Here is an 18,420-nt window from a genome sequence, read left to right as displayed (position 1 = left end):
CTTTTTTAATCCATCAGATTTGCTCTGACCACACAAGTTGCTTTTTTTTCTAACGTTCACAGCCAAAAAAAGAATTCCCACAGTCATCTCAGTGCACACACATGTAAATTCAGTAAGATCACACATTTTACATGACTGATTGACTGAAAAGTGGCTACTTGTTGCCCAAATTAAACCACAGGAAAAAGCACCATATACTTTAAGTAAGAGGTTATTTGGAAGCGGCTTTGAGAATCTAAGTGGAATAAAGCACATTCTGAATTAAATTTAGAAAGATTGTTCAAAATTAAGACAGTACTGAAATAAGAGCAGAGTGGGAAGTGGGGAGGGATCTCATGAAGAGTTCTTTAAGAAAGAACTTTTCTTTTATTCCAGAAAAGGAGGGCAAGAAACACGTCACCACCTCATTTACTGTAGGCAGAGATGCTTCAGCCTTCCAGAGAACACTTTAGAAGTTCAAATCAGGAGTTTGTAATAAAAACAAAGTGTTTTTCATTACAGAATCTGTTAAAATATCATTCCTTCTACAGCCTCCAAAATGAAGCCATCAGCAAAGCCAGACTTCCCTACACTATTGACCCTGGCAGCACCACTGGAACATGCTCGAGCATGTACCACAGAAAACCCACACGTGTCACACACTGCCCTCACCTCCAACAGCTGGAAAAATTATATCCAGAACAGTTCTTCACTAGGATTACATAAAACAAAATATGGAGATTGTCATTGTATTGTCAGAAAGCAGTGGAGAGCCACCCAGGAGCAGACACTGCAGGAGGTGTGAGGTCTGTCCCTGTCACCTCATCACACTCCTGTATCAACAGCCCTTTGCTCATGCAGAGCACAGCAGCAGAGGGAAACACACTCTCTGAACTGCAGGGTGGGCTTTGAGGGCAACAGAACAAACACACAATGCTATTCACATTTGAAAATCTGTACACCAAGGAAGAAAATCACATTTTAATAAAAAGTCTAGTTTTTAAGCATCTAGATTGGTGTTTTCACACTTTCACCAATTTTTAACATCATTACATTGAATTGAAAAAAAAAAAAAAAAAATCAGAAAACCATGTTCCCAAAAGTGTTCCAAAATTTCCTCTCTAGATTCAGCCCAATTCTTTATTCTTGAAGTACCAGCCTATGCACGAATTATCAGTTTACAGGGGACACTGGAAGTGGGGCATCATTCTCCTGTTTCAGTACACACACAGCATCTACAGAAGCAGATGGCAAATGGCTGGAGAGTCCAAGAAATAAGAGTTCTGTTGGTAACTTCCCAAAGTGAAAAGATATTTATAACTCCTGTGGTGCCAAACACAGCACAGCTACTATTGCAGAAGCTGAAGACACACCCACTCACAGGATTTTGAGCACTGCAGTGGATGATGAAGCAGCAGAGAGATGTTGGGTCAGGATTTGGGTGTTTGCTACAGATCCACTGGTCAGGAACAAACAGGTCACTGGAGATTGGGGTCACGGGGGATCACAAATCAACAAAAACCCACAATGAACCCCTAAGGTAAAAAAGGGCCAGCAGGACTTGGCTAGACTGAAGTTGATTGCCCAGATAAGCTGTGGAGTTTCCATCCTCAGAGATCTCAAAGTGCCACAAATCCCAAGCAAACCACTCAGGCAGACCCTACTTCCAGCAGGGGTCTGGGGCCAGGCAGCCTCCAGAGCTCCTGTGCAAACTCAACAATTCTGTGCTTCTGTGATTATCTCCAAGTAGTTTTTGATGCAGTTTCACATTTTATTATAAATACCAATCTACTCCTGGGCTGTGTCAAGTCCAAATGTATACATTCTCCAAATGTACACACGTGTAGCTCTGCTCATACAAGCTCCAGAAGCAGGAAGTTTGCAGGGACTGAAGAAACCATCACCATCAGTGTAAAAGGATTAGTACAGTGAAACATGCATGTGAAACATATGTATTTACCTTCCTTCTAAAGAGTCCAATAATTTAATTTTTACATGTAAACTCAGTTCTGTGGGTTCAATTTGAATATTACAAGTGGGCCTAATTACTTAAGGAGAAATAGCATGAAGTTTGGGTTCACTGCAGAACTACAGACTTTTTGTAAGAAATTCAAAACTTGCAACAAAACAGGACCTGAAACATCTCTTAAGTCCTGGAGTAGAAGAAGGGAAGAAAAATAGATATTCTTCACATACAGGGGTTTCAGCAGAACAAATTCAGTGCAGATCAACATTAAATTATTCATTTCTACAAGAATTCCAGCTTTTCCAAAAATCATTTCCAATGAAGGTTGTGCTCACAAGTTCGAAACCAAGAGCCTTCCATGTTTTCTATATCAACACAACAATTAAATCAAATCACCAGTTATTCCAAACTCTTCTAATTTCTTGAGTACATGGCACATGTTTTTAAACTGATTAAAGTGTAAATCAGCTGAAATAGACCAAAATATTGCAAAGGATGCCTGAAGAAAAACCAGCCATGTCTGCTTATCCTATTTAACGATGGAAATCAAATACTTCCACTGTAGCTACAAACAAAGCAAATACACCTCCACTAACAGGAAACAAGAATAATCTGCTGGAAAAACTAAGTGACAAGGACCTGGAGTGACAGCAGTTGGCAATGTGCTATAATTTATACTGCTCAGGATAGAATTAACATAGCTCAGTGATCAGAAATGTGTGAAACGTGAACAGGATTTTATAATTAAGTTTCTAAAAGGAAATTTTAAAAAGGTATTTTACAAGTTTATCTTAATAATAAATTCCTCTCTCAACTGAAAAAAAAAATTACATTGCTGATGTTCTTACAAAACCCCATTAATATTCTCTTACCCATTGCTTTTGTTTCTTCTCTTTTAGCATTTAGCAGGGAAAATTTAAATTTTGCTCTGACTTCACTTTTTGGACAACTGACTAAAAGCAAATACAATGACAAGTAGTCTTTGCTTTCATCATCTAATCCCTTTGGATTCACTCTCAGGCACCTGAAAAAAATGGAGAAATTGTAACTTTTAAATGGTACCCAGAATAAATTTAGAAACACTTTAACAAGACACAATAATAAATGCTACTGAAATAAATGTTTCCTTTGTGATTGCTAACAATTTGAAATTAGAACCAATCCATACCTACAGTAACCCTCCAAGAAGTGTCCAAGTTTTAATATTTATTTGCAATTTAACTTTACAATTTTTGTGAGCAAAATAACCCCAAAACAAAACCAAAGCACTTGCTCAAATAAAGATCTTACCACTTCATTTTGTCATTTGGCCCTGATGAAAATGTAGAACTCTTTAAAACTTCACCCATTTCTTCACGGCAAAAACTGAAGTTATTAATGGTCCACATGTATGAAAATTTTACTACTTTAACCTGAACAAAAGATTAGAAAATGTTAAGAAAATTTAACTTGCACGTCAAGCATTAATTATGATAACTACTTAGATTGTCAGTTATATTTTTTCAATATGTCAATAACTTTAGTTTTTTAAGCAATTATTATGACAATAACAGAAAATAAAGCCTCTGGAATTTATGTAGATTACCTGTGTGTAACACCAGCTTTCAGCAACAGGTCCACTGGACATCTCCCCAGGAGGAGGTGGGGTGGGAACCCTTGACATTGCCACTTATTGCAGGTTTATAGTATCAAGAGAGCAATCCAAGCTTCAGTAATTCTCCTAGAAAATGTAATTCACACATTTTGTTCACCCTTTTTAGGTGTGGGAAATACAAAAACGCATACTACTGTGTTTACTAAATGATGCATCTGAAAATTAAACCTGAAAAGAGGACAATGGCTCTGCTGGGTGTCACAAATGAACAACCACTGGCACTCAAAACCTGCAGGCTGAGCCCTCACACAGTAATTTATAAAAATAAGCACCTCTGCATCACACACCACCACTAATGACAATATTTCAACACCCCCTTTGCAAATTACAACTCTGGCCACTCCAGAAGTGTTATAACTTTCTTCAGGCTCTCCTCCTTTGATTTGCAGAGTAGCCAAAGCACTCAGTCAGGAGTACAATGCCTTAGTTTTTCACCCAGACATAATTCACAAGAACACTCAGCCACCTGGGAGTAGAACGGGTTCACACAACTCTGAGATTTCTGAATGGAGGGTAAGAAATCAAACCTGCACTTCAAGCAGTATTTTCTTTCACAGATGCCTTCTTTCTTTAACACCAACACAAGCTGAAGAACTATAATCACCACAACCATGTGCCTGCTCCCTCATGAGGGACAAAGCTGGGAAACAGTTTCAGTGAAATCTCAACAACAAATAGAGATTTTGTTATAAACTACCACCTAAGAGAGCACCAAGCTCCTCCTGCCCATCAGGGACTGGATCACTGGCCCAGATCCCTCTCACCTGGCTGCACAGCAGTAACTGGGCCTGGCTAATGAAAGGTGGGCAATGAGAGGGCACTGTGGGCTCCTGGCTGGCTCTCCTTTAAGGGAGGGTTTGCTGAGCACAGGTTCCTGTCACAAGCACAGCCTCTTGCTTAAGCTGCTTCATTAACTCGCAATAAAGTGAAACGAACCCTAATCAAACCAGGAAAAAAATCAATTATTTCTGCCACAAAACATTTTATCTTAGTACAGAAAGTTTCTTTAAACATATGCTATCACTTAACAGCACCCATCTTTTGAAACATTTGACTGCTCCACAGCTCTGTTTAGCTGTGACAGAACAGCATGAGTTGTCTTCCTCAAAAGATGTGATTGCACATCAGTAATCGTGATGGAACTCTCCAGGGATGGAGCAACACTCAGAAACCAGGTTTATGCAAATTGGTAAAAAGACACTGCAAGAGCAGGCACAATTCAGTCATGATGTAACAAGTTCTTTATTCCTACAGGAAGAATTCTGTCCTGTGAAATGCTGTGATCCTCACTGGATGTTTTCCCCTTGCCTTTCTGGTACTGCTTCTCACCCATGGTATGAAGCAGCCCTTCCACATCAAAGTCTACTGACAGGTGATTGCTCTGAATCACAGAAGTATAAGACCTTGAAAAGAAAGCTAATTCTCAGTTTTTACCAGATGAGGAAGCAGATGCTTTATAATCATATCCCTTAATTAATCTCTACCAACAGATCTGCTATGACAGGGTGAAAACAAAATATTGAATAGGTCTCCTGTAAAACACAGATCCCTGACACATTGAAAACTAATCATAAATACATTTCAGCTGTCTTTAACAAATGAGTTTTCCCCAAAAAACTTTTATTTGTGGCAACATTCAACACTCATTAGTACTTTCCATAAATTAAAAACAAACATCATCCCTAAATTTAAGACAAGTGAACTTGTTTGCTTCTCATTTTTTTAGGCAGGAAGCACACATAGTGCATGTTGTGTTTGCACAGGTTTTGCTCACCTGTTTACAATTGATTTTGAGTCTCTGTACAGGACTACCCCAGAGTAAAATTCCTGGGAAGGATACATATGAACTTTTGCTTCCATAAAGCAAATATTAGCACATTTATTGCCATTATTTCTGGAAGTACATCCTATTCAGTGGTGACAAGTGAAGCTGTTCCCCAGACCCAATGGATTTTGACACAGAACCATCCCTGAAAGAGTTAGAACAGCTTACCTCAGCCTTCCTGAACCTGCTCACTGCTCCTTGATTCCCCAAAGCTAAAAGCAAGAAGAAATAGAGCCCATTCCTTATTCTTCCATTTGCATGAGATGCACAGACAGGACTGTCTCATCTCTCATCTGTACCTCAATTCTTCAGCCCATTAGACCAGTCAGCTCCCAGTAACCATGAAGGAGCAGCAGATCTGAGCCAAATTTGCTCTGAAGGGGTTTCTAAATTGGAAAAGCCTGAAAATAACTGCTGTACACAATCTCTTTTAAGAAAGTGTTCAGTGACCTCGGGCCAGCTACCAGTAGTTATCTGCCCACTCCTGTCTCACAGCTAAATCAGCTTGATTCACTGAGAATTTAACTCTAAGCAAAGGTAGTTATTTGCAATTATTTTCAGGTCCATCTGTTGCCTTGTCTCTGTACCTGTTCTACCCATGGCATCTGTGCTTCAGAGGCTCCTTCCACTTGCTTCATGGCCTTTATTTAAGGAAGGCCTGATTTAACCTAAGTACACTTCTCAGGTCTTTCTGAATAGCCTCAGCTTTTTGTAGCTTCCCCTTAACAGCACTAGCACCACACAACTGATGCTCATGACCTCTTGACACATCTCTGAGGAACAGACTAATACCTCACTTTTTTATATGGATTTACTAAGCCAATCATATTTTTAGACTGAGAAAACTGGCAGAAAGCAGTAACTTTAAATCCTTGATACTGGGAGCCTGTGTTGAGGAGCTGCCTGTATTTTTAGTTACGCCTGAGCACATAAAAAAAAATAAACTGAATAATGGGAGAATGAATAAACAGAGCTTCTGATGTTCTGTTAACATGAACCAAAAGAGAAAAGGGAGAAGGATGAAAATGGTTTAGCAGTACTGCAGATCTGCCCTTCACTTAATCAATTAATTGGGATTTGGGTGGGGTCATGGGGATATTTACCAGAGCTAAGAGATGAGAGAGAACACAAACTTTCAGGATGCTGTCCTGAAGTGTAGAGGTATTTGGAAAAGCACTTTTGCAGTCCTCAGGCTGACAGCCAGACCACACTGAGTGGTCACCAATGGTCACCAGGGCAAAGTGGACCCTGCATGGGCAGTCTGAAGGTGAGAACAGAGATGCAACTACACCTTTTGTACTACTGTGCTCTGTGTGGGGAGACTAAATACTACTCTGAATAAATTGTTTATTAGCATTGATTAGCCACTGACATCAGCTCTGACAAAATGATTTTCCAAGTACCAACCCCTCATCACAACCTATTAGACCAAATGGTTGGGAACAAGAGAGCTGCAGTTCACAAAACCAGTTGGAGAACGACTGGGTGTAATTAAATCAGTGAAGTGCAGGAAGACAGGTCTGCTATCTGCAGGATGAAATAACTTAGGGGGACAACTGTCATGCTAGAACCTGCATTTATTACTCTGCAGGCTGTCATGAACAAAGCAGCAGAAATGATGGAACATTATCAGGCAATAGCTCCAGGAGTACTCAGGCAATGCTGTGCCTGTCTGGACACAGCCCAACAAACCAGTCTGTGCTGTGTGGCCATTCTGCCAGGCAGAAATGTCTGACCATCAGGGAAAACATGCACTGGGAACAGGAAAGCAACCTTTAATGGACAAGGTAAAAGAAGGTTCTGGTTTTCAAAAGGAAAATGAGATGTATTTTTAAAGGATGTCAAGTTCCTTTGTTTGGAGTTTTTTCTAATAAAGTTATATACTCATACTGAATGTTGTATAGCAGTCAGTGCTGATTTAATTCAGAGTTTATGTTAATTGTCTTCACTGAACACTTCCTTGTGCTCATTTAAAAAAAAAAAATTAAAAAAGTCAAAGGTTCTTTGCTTGTACTTCCACACCCCAAACAAATTTGGCTTATCACTTCTGCTGGTCTGTTAAGGAAGGTATTGGCTTCACCTGATAATCACTCTGCAAAGAGATCAGATTCTGTTAAATTAAAATCTTCAAGGAGATGATCCTCCTACAGTGAGCAAGTAGGCAGAAATAACATAAAAAACCCTGAGATTTCTCAAAACACATTTTATTTAGGAATTAACTGTTCTCCTAGTCAAACAAATACTTATGCTAAACTTAAAGCTATCTGAAATTGAGTATTCTTAATTAATTACCTGCACACACAATGTAAAGAAAGCACAGGCTACCTTCCAAAAAATGTATTTGCACAGATTTTCATCAGAAGCTGTATCAGATCTCCATTTTTCTAACTTTTAAGAAGAGATCTTAAGATTCAAAGTGACTCCTACATCAATAAAATAACTGTCAAAAATATTATCTTGTTTCTCCTCTGTGAAATTGAGTATTTATCAACATTCTTGCAACCAAAGTTACTTTTCAACCTCTTGGAGCTAGACAAGAGCACATTCCCAGTCTCTTACATCCTGTGCTGGAATTATCTCAACTTTTTCACTGAGAAAGTAACCAGCTCGTTAAGAAAGCACCACACACATAGGAACACACAAAGAAGGATTTTCTATGTCCCCAATACTAAACCCACAAACCACTTGCTAAAGCTGTTTGAAGAGCTCCCTGGCAGGAAGATGCTGGGCCAGCTCTCCCCTTAGGAGCAGCTCAGTAACACTCAGAGCCCAGGAGCTGTGCCAGGGCAGGCACAGAGCAGCAGGTGCACATGAACCAGTGACAGCAATGGCTCACCTCGCTATTCCAGTGAGGGATTGCTGCCAGCACACTGCAGGTAGGAATGGCTGGACAAACTGTCTGCAGCACCCAACACACTCCAGAGTCAAATCCAGCCTGCCAGAACCCACCCCAAAGCAAAATCAGTGACCCTGTCCTGCAGGACCCTGGCCAGAACGAGAAGAAAAGCACATAAGTACATTGTGAACTCAGTGATCAGTTCCTGCTGAGCCTCTTCCTGCCAGCATCCCTTCTTCCCAGGGCTCAGGTCTCCAGGATCAAAGTGGTTCCCTCCAGGGTCACACCAACAAATTCCAAGTGCATATTCCACACAGATTGTGACAGTTTTTTCCTGAGCAGGGATCAACATTGCATGAAATGCAAAGCTGTTATGAATTAACTTTTTGTCCCCTCTCTAGTAATACTGATATTTCATGACTGGCTGAAATAAATATCACATTCTGAAGTTTAACTGGTAAATAACATTCGGTTCCTCCAACTTCTTATTCCTAGTAAATACATAATTCAGAAACCAAATATAGTTTGTGAAATTTTGAGGGTTTGGCTTTAAAAAAAAAAATCCAAAGTCCTTCATTTGGTAACACTAACTCCCAAAAATCCATTCAAAAATAAATATAAATATAATATAGTTACAGAGATACTTACTTTCCCCTCATTAAGTAATCACCAGTGAATAAAGTATTATATAGTGAATATGTGTTATATATAAAACTATCAATATTTGTTCAAGAAATCAGTTCTGTTTTTCAATTTACAGAGAAGGCAAATTCTTGGGAAAAACACCATCTTCTCATCTGTTGGCTGAGAAAGAATACATTTATGAATATAAAAATGAAGGAAACAAACAAACCCAATCAAAATAGTTATGTCTGAAGTGAAGCACATTCTAAGGCCAAAGACAAAGTTATTTCTGCACTGCCCCACCTGGATCACACAGTTCTAGGCAGCATCAGCTCATGAAGGCCAAACTATTTAAGAGTAAAAAAAGCCATGTCCTTTTCTCAGTGATCACAGAAATATTTGTGTAGCAGCCACCCAACCCCTGGGTCAGACTTATGAGGTGGCATGAAATGCCTATGACTTGAATTTTTTTTTCTGTTTAGGAGTTTGTCTTATAAGCCAATTAAGCTTACACAACTTCCTACAATTTTTACTAGTAAGTAGAAAAAAAATGAACTTTGCAAAAAACAGGATTGCTTTCTTAATGAGCAGGATTTGCATCTCTTCACAATTGATCTTTCTGAAAGAATTGCTGTTGTATTTCCTAAACAGTTAACTATTAAACTGTTTCCTGCTGGATGATCCACACGCAATAACAAATGTCTGAAAGGTCTATTAAGCTCAGGCAGTTTTCCAATTTGTTCAGTTATTATCTCCTCTGAAAACATACTCAAGATATACCTACAAAAATTTAAATACAGTGTTTAGCTTTTATTGATTTTAATCCCCATCCATCACTGCATCATTTGAGTGAACAGAATTACTCATACTTACACAATTGCAAGAATATATATGCCCCCTAAGTTAGAAACCTTATAGGAAAGAAAACTTTACATTATCTATAGTACTTCTAACACGAAAAATTTCTCTTTTTTGGGGCAAAAGAAGGGAACAGCAGTTGGGCTACACACAGGAAACCCCCATGACACTGAAGATGCAGCCTGTAACAGTTAAAAAGGTTTGAGGCTTTTTTAGAACCTGATATTAAAAAATGCTTATTGAAGTATATGTTTCCTCTGGAACCACACAATAGAAACCAAGTTTACACAAACTCAAGCTTTGAGGCTTAAATCAGAAGCTCTGGCTGCTCTGGTGTGTTTCCTGCTTAACATGTCACCCTTGCCATCCCACAGCTCTGCTGGAAGCCTGTGCCCTGCCAGGAGACACAACCAGCAGCCACACCAAGAGCCAATTCATGACTCTCCCCACACTTTTCCACTGAGAAAAAAATACTACCACGGACTGGGCCATGACAGCTGAGAAACTCCATCTACACCCTGTCACTCCTGCCTGGGGACAGTGAACTCCAGCAGAGAGAGGGCAGGCAGCTGGGGTCACAGACATCTCAAAATAGCTGCAACTAAGACTCCAGAACTTAAAAGCACATCCTCATGGTGGTTCCAGCAAAAAAACCCCAGCAAGGCAAAATCCAGCACGTGGGAAATGCCCAAGTTTTCAGAAGGATGACAGATGACAATGAAGTCAGCAGCTCAAAATTAGCAAGATAATACTTTTAGTTGTAAAAACTCTAAAGTTACGTACATGCTATTTTCAGGCTTTTCTCTAAATTTTCCTTCCTATCCCTAGGCTTTGAAAAATAAAGTTGAATTTTACATCAGCTGTGAGAAAGCCCAAGTGCTCAGCAAAGCTGGAGCTAAAACTGTCTAGTTTATATCAGCCAAGCTCACTGATAAAAATCCCTCAGCATTAGCCTTGCATTATTGTTCTGTAATATAAAAAACCCACTGTGCTCTGTATTAGATATCCCAGACCATTCCCTACAGCAGTCATCTATGCATTTCCCTGGAGAAGAAATGCAAGATTATTTCTCACAGCATTTTTCATTTTCATTGCCCAGTCTAGTTTTACAGGACCCAAAAGAGGGGTATTTCCACCACAATTCCTCCTGGGAAACTATTCTATTCAAATAATCTATTGCTGTCGGGGTTTGTTCCCTGGTATACAGCCAAAGTGATCTTTTCCCCTCCTTAGTTTCATTCCATTACTCTTACTCCAACAAATCATTGGCATGTGAAAGTGTATTAAATGAAGATATTTCTTCCCTAAATGCTTCAGTTACACACAATCAAGAGTTCACCAAATCGAAAACACTAATGTTAACTTTCTTCTTTGCATTTGGAACAGGAGTTTGTATAAGCCAACAGAAAGATTTCAATTGTAAGAAAAAATATATCTTTCTCTAGCAGATTCACAGCTAGTCTGGGGTGGTTGTTTTGGATTTCTTTTCTTTAAAAATCCATAAGATTTGTGAAAAGCACTGGCCTATAGAGAGAAGGATTTTCATTTGCTGCAAAGGATCTGTACAGAGCAGCAGAATGTTCTCCTCATTAACTTCTGCAGACTGACATCACCTGCAAAGCTCTCATTCAATTGGTACAACTGCTTTCAGCAGGCAAAAGCTCATACTCACAGATGCTGTCAGGAGGGGGTTGATCAGTCATTTGTTGCCCTGTACCTCTCATGGCAAAGCAGTGGTCACATTTGTGCACACAGCAGCATCTTGGAGATTGTGAGAGTCACAGCTCATTTCAGGTGCCCTCCATGCCCCAGTGTCAGACTTTGAGCAAAAAACCATGATACGCTAGGAAATTGAGAAAAAAAGCCTAAAACTCAATTCTGTCAGAAGACCAAACTGCATTTGATGCTAATTTACCCCAACAGTCTTGGAATTGAACTAACCACAAGAGCTGATTAGATACAACCTAGGAAAGACAGACAGGTCAAGAGGTAGAGATGCACACACACTTGCTTTGGTGAATATGAAGCAGTAATCTATAAAAGCCATCAAAGCAAAACTTGACATCTCAGGACTGGACTGCAGCTAAACTGGTTTAGACCCACAGAGATAATGAAAATCCTAAAAGTTCACAGAATCAGACTATCTATAGAGTTGCAAGGATGATTGAGTCCAGCTCACAAATTAGTCCAACAGAAACTGGCTTCTGAATTTCAAAGGCAAGTAGACAACTTCTACCATTCTATTGTTCCAAAAACACCCAGGTACTGTTTTGCTTATAGTTCAGGATTTAAGAACCATTGTGATATAATCTATTAAAGATCCCTTTTTCCAATACACACACAATCCAAAGTTTGGCAGTTTCCTCTAAGTTTCCCCACTTACACAGTCTGAGTTGCTCAAGCCAGAAGAAAATTTCCCAAGTAAGTAGCAAGGCAAAGAGGCTGGCACAGGCCTGTCGGGTGGCCTGGCTGTGGAGTAAATAGATTTGGTTTCACCTTGGGTGCTGTCAAACAAGGCAGACCAGAAGCAGATGTGAGTCTGTGCTTTTTGCCTGCATGCACAGGAGACACAGCCCTGCCTGAATCATCCACCTCGCACACACCGAGCGGAACCGCCACGGAAACGCTCTCCCAGAGAGAGGAGCAAACAGCAGCAAAAATGCAATTTACTACCAGCAAACCAAGGAGTCAGCCAACACCAAGTGCTGAGCCCCTCTTTACAAGCGACTCCAGGAACCTCTGAAGGCTCAGACACTGTAATTTATTAGTGTAACCCAGACTAACACTTGATGATGTTACTGCCATATATCTTTCCCCTCAGCACTCAGTGAGCAGAGTCTCACACTTGTTGGAGGGGATGGCACACTTCCAAACACAACTGCTATTTAATCATAAAAAATGATGTCTGGCCTGTAAAACAATATTCAAAACCACTGACTACAGAATAAAGGTGGATTTTACTTGATGATATTATTAATATAGCTAATTATAGAAACTAACTCTGGGTATAAAGTTTGCCACACACAATTTTTGAGCAGGCTGCTGCCTGTGGAAACTTCTCTTTCACTTCTGCTTGTATCATGCTTTCCTTCTCTCTTCCCTTCCTCTCTTTTTTTTTGTTTTTTTTTTTAAAGGGAAAACCCCCCCACTTCAGCAGAATGTTAAACAGGCTTTTTTTTTTGCCATAGCAAGACTGGAACTCCCCTAATCACAAGCCTCTCATGAGATGCACCAGTATTAACTCAAATCCTTCATTTATTTACTGTATTTTTTACCCTGCATCAGCCACCTGCCCAGTGGATTTTGCAAAACATGTAAAAATGTATTTATGCAAACTTTTTCAGTGTAAGAAGTTTCAGTTTCTTAGAAGCTATTTCACCCATCCCAACACAAATACTATTGTGCTGCCATTTTTAATTGATATCTGCTCACTATATGCATATAAATAAATAAACAAAAACATCTACTTTGACATGTTCTGCAAAGACCAGAAAAACCCACTGAAAATAGATTTCATACATTTTATTCCTCTGAAACCATCATATGCCAGGTGCAGTGCCAGACCCAAGAGTGAGATCACACCCACCTGGACAGTCAGTACAGCAATGCCTTGCATTGACCTGCAATCACACAAATCAGTCAGAGGTTTCAGACAACTCTGTCTTCACAATAGCATTTTCAGAAGTGAAATAATATGGACTTTAAATAAGTTCATATAGACTCTATGTGGAACTTTCCAAATGCATTTTTAAAAAGCATTAAAGAGGTATAAATCCAGATGTACACAAATAATGCTGCAATTAAATTTGCACACAGCACAGACATGTTAGCTAAAATAACTATTTTGTCCTGTTACAGTTACTCAACTTGGTATGTAAATATCAGTGTGCCCACTGGTACATCTGATACTTACAAAAAGGAGCTAAAATGTAATATTTTCATTATATACTGCTCCATTCCTGAAGCTGAAGAAACTATATTAACCACTCATATAAATTCATTACAAAACAGTTCTGGTTTTATCTTCAGGAGTTTTGATTATAAACAACTCTGAAATTAATCTCAGTTAACAAGGAACCTATCTGTTTTAAAATTTAAGAAAAATTGCCAGTAAAGACTGATAGGTTTGCTGCTGAGGTAATGTCTACAGATGAAGCAATTCAGAGCCCTATTGTCTTCTGTGAAGACAGTAAACATGTATCTCCTCTAAAGAATTTAGAGAAATTATTAGCTAATCTGAATCACTAGATTAATATATAAAACACTTGAAACAAAAAAAACAAAAACAAAAAACAAACTTGTGTTCAGATTTTACTTCGACTTCATCCAGTGATTCTTAACTTAAACTCTGTGTACTGAAATCATCAGTCCTTCATAGTCTACAGACCACACTAATGGAGAAAGCAGATTCAGCAAATAGAAACTGAAGAAAGCCAGGAAAATGAAAGCTTTTGTGAACTTTTCCAAAGAAAAAGTCAGCATGGAACAGAGAGCTAGAAAGTAGGACACCAGAGGAGAAAGTCAGCAGCTATTCCTCAGACCAGAGGAGCTCTGCACCTCCACCTAATTTCAGTTGTTCAGAAAGCAACTGCTGATGCAACCAGCCCAAGTTTAGAGACACCCAAGTCTAATTAATTTGCTGAACAATCAGCACACAAGAAAACAAGGCATTTGAAAGAAATCAAGTGCAAGTCATCACCCCATTTCCTTCATCTCCATCTGCAGCCCTACTCAGGAATCGATTCTGCAAAAGACTTGACCAACTGGTAAGTGAGCTCTTGGGAGGGGAACATTAAAGGAACAAGCAGGAAGGAGGCCAAGAGAAAGCTTGGCTCCCAAGTTTCACCCAGTGATCCTTTCCACTGCACAACAACAAGAGGTTCCCACCCCGTGAACTTTGGAAGTTTCCCAACTGGAGACATTTACTCCACCAGCAGCAGCACTGCCTACGCCAAGAGCTGCTCTGTTGCATTCTGCCTGGCACACAATAGCTTTTTCTTTCTATAAAGCACACCGGTAAATTACACATCAAATGATACTTCACTTTTGAACTACTTCAGAACTCAAGGTATAATATAATGCAAGGAGAAAACGGCACAAAAACCGCGGTGGACAAGCTGATGCAGATTGTTAGAATTAAAAGTAGCATGAGTAATATTTTTCACCAAAAAATGAAGTGATAAATGGCTTCTGGGAGATGCAAGGCAGTATCAAGGATAAGTAATCTAATTCAGGGAATTTGGACATGTGAGCTCTCTGGATTATTCCATGCCAATGACTTACTGAATCAGCTGAAAGAGTATCTGACTTTCCACTACATTTCCCAAATGCTATATGCAAACACTCATCACAACAAAGTTGACAGATACAGGCACGGTTGCAAAGTTATTCCTTGTACAAAACATAAAAACCTTGTAGCTGATAACGAATAATTTTAAACCAGGCTACCAAAAAACACATTGGAAAGCTATTAACTTTGGATAAAATGGAACCGATGGAGTTGAGGTTTATAGCTGAGGGGTTTTAGGTTAAACTCTTGCCAATATTGAACATACACTCCTGCCAAAATTCCACCACACAAGATGAATAGCTAAAAAGTTACCAAAACCCCACATTTATGCAAAACACACACTCTGTAACACAGTTACACACACTTCTTAAGAAACCCACTGAACTAAGGCAAGAGACCATCTTCTCTGAGTTAAGAACTACAATACTTAAATTACCACCACTAAAACACCTCCACCTCTCACAGAGCTGCAAAAAATCTCCACTAAGTACCAGCACAAAGTGAGTGAGAGATTTCCTACTTCCATTTGAAGGGACAATTCCAATAGGAAGCATTTTGATATGAGTGGGAGAAGCAACAGAATGTCACATGTCACAAGAACATGAACTGGGAATTTTCTCAAGAAATCAATGGGCAGGACACATTCCACTATCCCAGGCTGCTCCAAGCCCCATCCAACCTGGCCTTGGACACTTCCAGGGATGGGGCAGCCACAGCTCCTCTGGGCACCCTGTGCCAGTGCCAAGAGCCAAGGTACAAGAGGCTCTTGGAGACCACAGGCATCAGTCAAGCACTGAGGCAAGTTCCTTCTATTTCATCCTAAAAATGGAGGGCCCAGGACATAGACAACAAGTATTTTGAAGATCTCAGGATTTTATGGCTACAAGTATCAGGTTGCTGCTTCTGGGAAGTGTAACAATCTCATTTAAGACTTCCTTAGCCAGGTTTTGCTAAATACACAGGAAGCAGACTGCTTTTGACAAGGAGACAGAAATGCCCATAAGGAGCACATGAACTTGTCAGAAAAACTGTGAGAAAAAAAACCACCAAAAATATCCACTTGTCAGCAACAGGAAAATATAACAAAAAAGAAAAAAAGCAGGCTGAGGTAGTTTTGTAAGGCAAGACACACAGAAGCATATGACTGGGCATACCAGAGCACCTGGAAACATTCAACAGGACAAATTTCTAATTACCACCATTTCTGCAAGGGCATCAGACGCAAGGAGAAAAAAAGTGAACAGATGTGAAGAGATTGTATATGAAACGCTGGAAAAACAATGCAGACAGCAAACCTGAGAAGAATGAATGAAGAGAGAAATTAATGAGATTTAAGTGCAAGTCAACTGTTTCCTATTGCTATCCTCAGCTATTTCTTCTCCACTGGAACTTACGTTGATAATGACAACTGGTTTCATTCTCTCTCCTTATATTTATGTTTAGGTGCTTTCAAATGTACAAAAATCAACAAAGAAACACAACGTGCAGGGAAAAAAAAAGGACAGAAAAGTAGTGCTATGTGATTTCAACTGAACATGCAAAACTGTAAACAGCATGCACTGACAGTTAAAATCAGTGTGTAGGGCCAGAAAGAAAACTTGGTGGCTTTTCAAATTCATTTTATATTTGTCTATAGCATATACAAGTTTTTAATAGCAACAAGTAGCTTGTGCCGCCTATGCAAGTACAGAATGTAATTCTTTATTTTCACTGACAGTTTAAAAGCAGGCTGCAAAGTACCAAAGTTTGGCAGAAAGCTGTTTCAAGGGAATATAACACCAAGGATATTTCTGGATATTTAAAATCTCAGATTTCCAGAAGAGAGCTAAAGGCAGTTTCTGCTGATGTACCAAAGCCTGACAAGTTTGCAGCTTTACATACAAAAGGCATATTATTTAAAAATTACTTTCCCTTTCCTGAGTAAATATCCCCTTACAGTGAGGGGGAAATACCATGCAATAGACACACAGTGGAAATCCTTCACAAACATTTATGGTTGTCCTGGCCACACATTCCAGAAGGCCCAGAGAGAGAAGCCAGGTAAAATACTTTCAAAAGTGACAGTAACTGCTAAGTACCCCTCTAAAAAAGGGTGGTCATTTCCAGAAATATAAAACTTTTTAGTAAAATGCAGAAAAGGGGACTCTTTTTTTTTTTTTTTTTAACCTGTTTTTCTTATGGTTAAAAGAAAATGCCTTGGCAGTCACACAAATGGTTTAGCTCAGAACCACTGTGGTAAAAATTCCTGTAACCATATGGGATATCTATCAAAATAATGCTTTCTGCAGAACTGATAAGAATAAGGAAGGACCCTGCTTGACTCTGTCACAGATTGTTCTTCCTGGCAGAAGGTTCGAAACAATCCTTTTTGTTCAAATACTATTTTTATGACTCTTAACACCGCTTTAGAAAAGAAATGTACAATACAGTCACAAAGCAAAGCTACGTTTTAAAACGGATTGCTGATTTCAGTATCCGACTGTTAAAAACATTACCGAGAGCTCATCGACACCGCTCGAGCTGTTTCCTTTGTTTTGCAGTTTTCCATTCTTTACGGTCCTTCTCACCTACTTGTGCCCTCGAACAGCCTCAGAGTGATGCAAATTCCCCCGGGCTCCCGGGAATTTCAGCAGACGACATCATCAGGTGAAACCCAGCCTGAGTCAACTCCACTTCCTGAGCACGGCTAAGATGGTGCGCGCAGAGAATCCAGGGGAGCCCTCCCCACACGGACCCCGCACAAACTTGGCCGCAGCCCAAAGACGGCCAACAACCCCCAACCTCCCCGCCGCCCCTCCTCCTCCTTCTGCTCTCCCACACGACTGAACTTCCCAAAACAAACTGCACAGGGGAGGGGGGAATGAGGGCACGGGCGGAAACCAGCGCGCTGTTCCGCGGGCTCAGCGCTCACCCAGGGCCTGCAGCAGCCCGAGGACCGCTGGATCCCCGGATCACTGCTGGATCCCTGAATCACTGCTGGATCCCCGAATCACTGCTGGATCCCCGAATCACTGCTGGATCCCTGAATCAATGCTGGATCCCTGAATCAATGCTGGACCCCCGCTGGATCCCTGAATCACTGCTGGATCCCTGAATCAATGCTGGATCCCCGCATCACTGCTGGATCCCCGCTGGATCCCCGAAACACTGCTGGATCCCTGAATCAATGCTGGACCCCCGCTGGATCCCTGAATCAATGCTGGATCCCCGAATCACTGCTGGACCCCCGCTGGATCCCCGAATCACTGCTGGATCCCCGAATCACTGCTGGACCCCCGCTGGATCCCTGAATCAATGCTGGATCCCCGAATCAATGCTAGACCCCCGAATCAATGCTGGATCCCTGAATCAATGCTGGACCCCCGCTGGATCCCCGAATCACTGCTGG

General features: G+C 40.3%; 1 protein-coding gene across 3 annotated transcripts in view; it reads right to left on the bottom strand.

Annotated features, from left to right (window-relative positions):
* Positions 1 to 18,420, bottom strand: part of SPOPL (speckle type BTB/POZ protein like) — a 33,198-nt gene that overhangs the window by 14,333 nt on the left and 445 nt on the right. For 2 of the 3 annotated variants that reach the window (XR_013774970.1, XM_079311659.1), the window contains exons 2-4: positions 3,531 to 3,665; positions 3,236 to 3,357; positions 2,818 to 2,969 (exon numbers count right to left, since the gene is read on the bottom strand). Coding sequence is in view for 2 of the 3 variants with exons in the window: in XM_079311659.1 (XP_079167785.1) it covers positions 2,818 to 2,969; positions 3,236 to 3,357; positions 3,531 to 3,608 (352 nt within the window). In the remaining variant the exon portion in view is untranslated. Of the gene's footprint in view, positions 1 to 2,817; positions 2,970 to 3,235; positions 3,358 to 3,530; positions 3,666 to 5,592; positions 6,074 to 18,420 lie in introns of those variants that run through there. The other variant, XM_079311660.1, reaches the window with a different exon arrangement.

This window comes from Erithacus rubecula, assembly GCF_903797595.1.
Source record: "Erithacus rubecula genome assembly, chromosome: 8".
In the NCBI taxonomy this organism is placed as follows: Eukaryota; Metazoa; Chordata; class Aves; order Passeriformes; family Muscicapidae; genus Erithacus; species Erithacus rubecula.
Note: the sequence above shows the minus strand (reverse complement) of the source record. Positions and strands in the feature narration are given on the sequence as shown.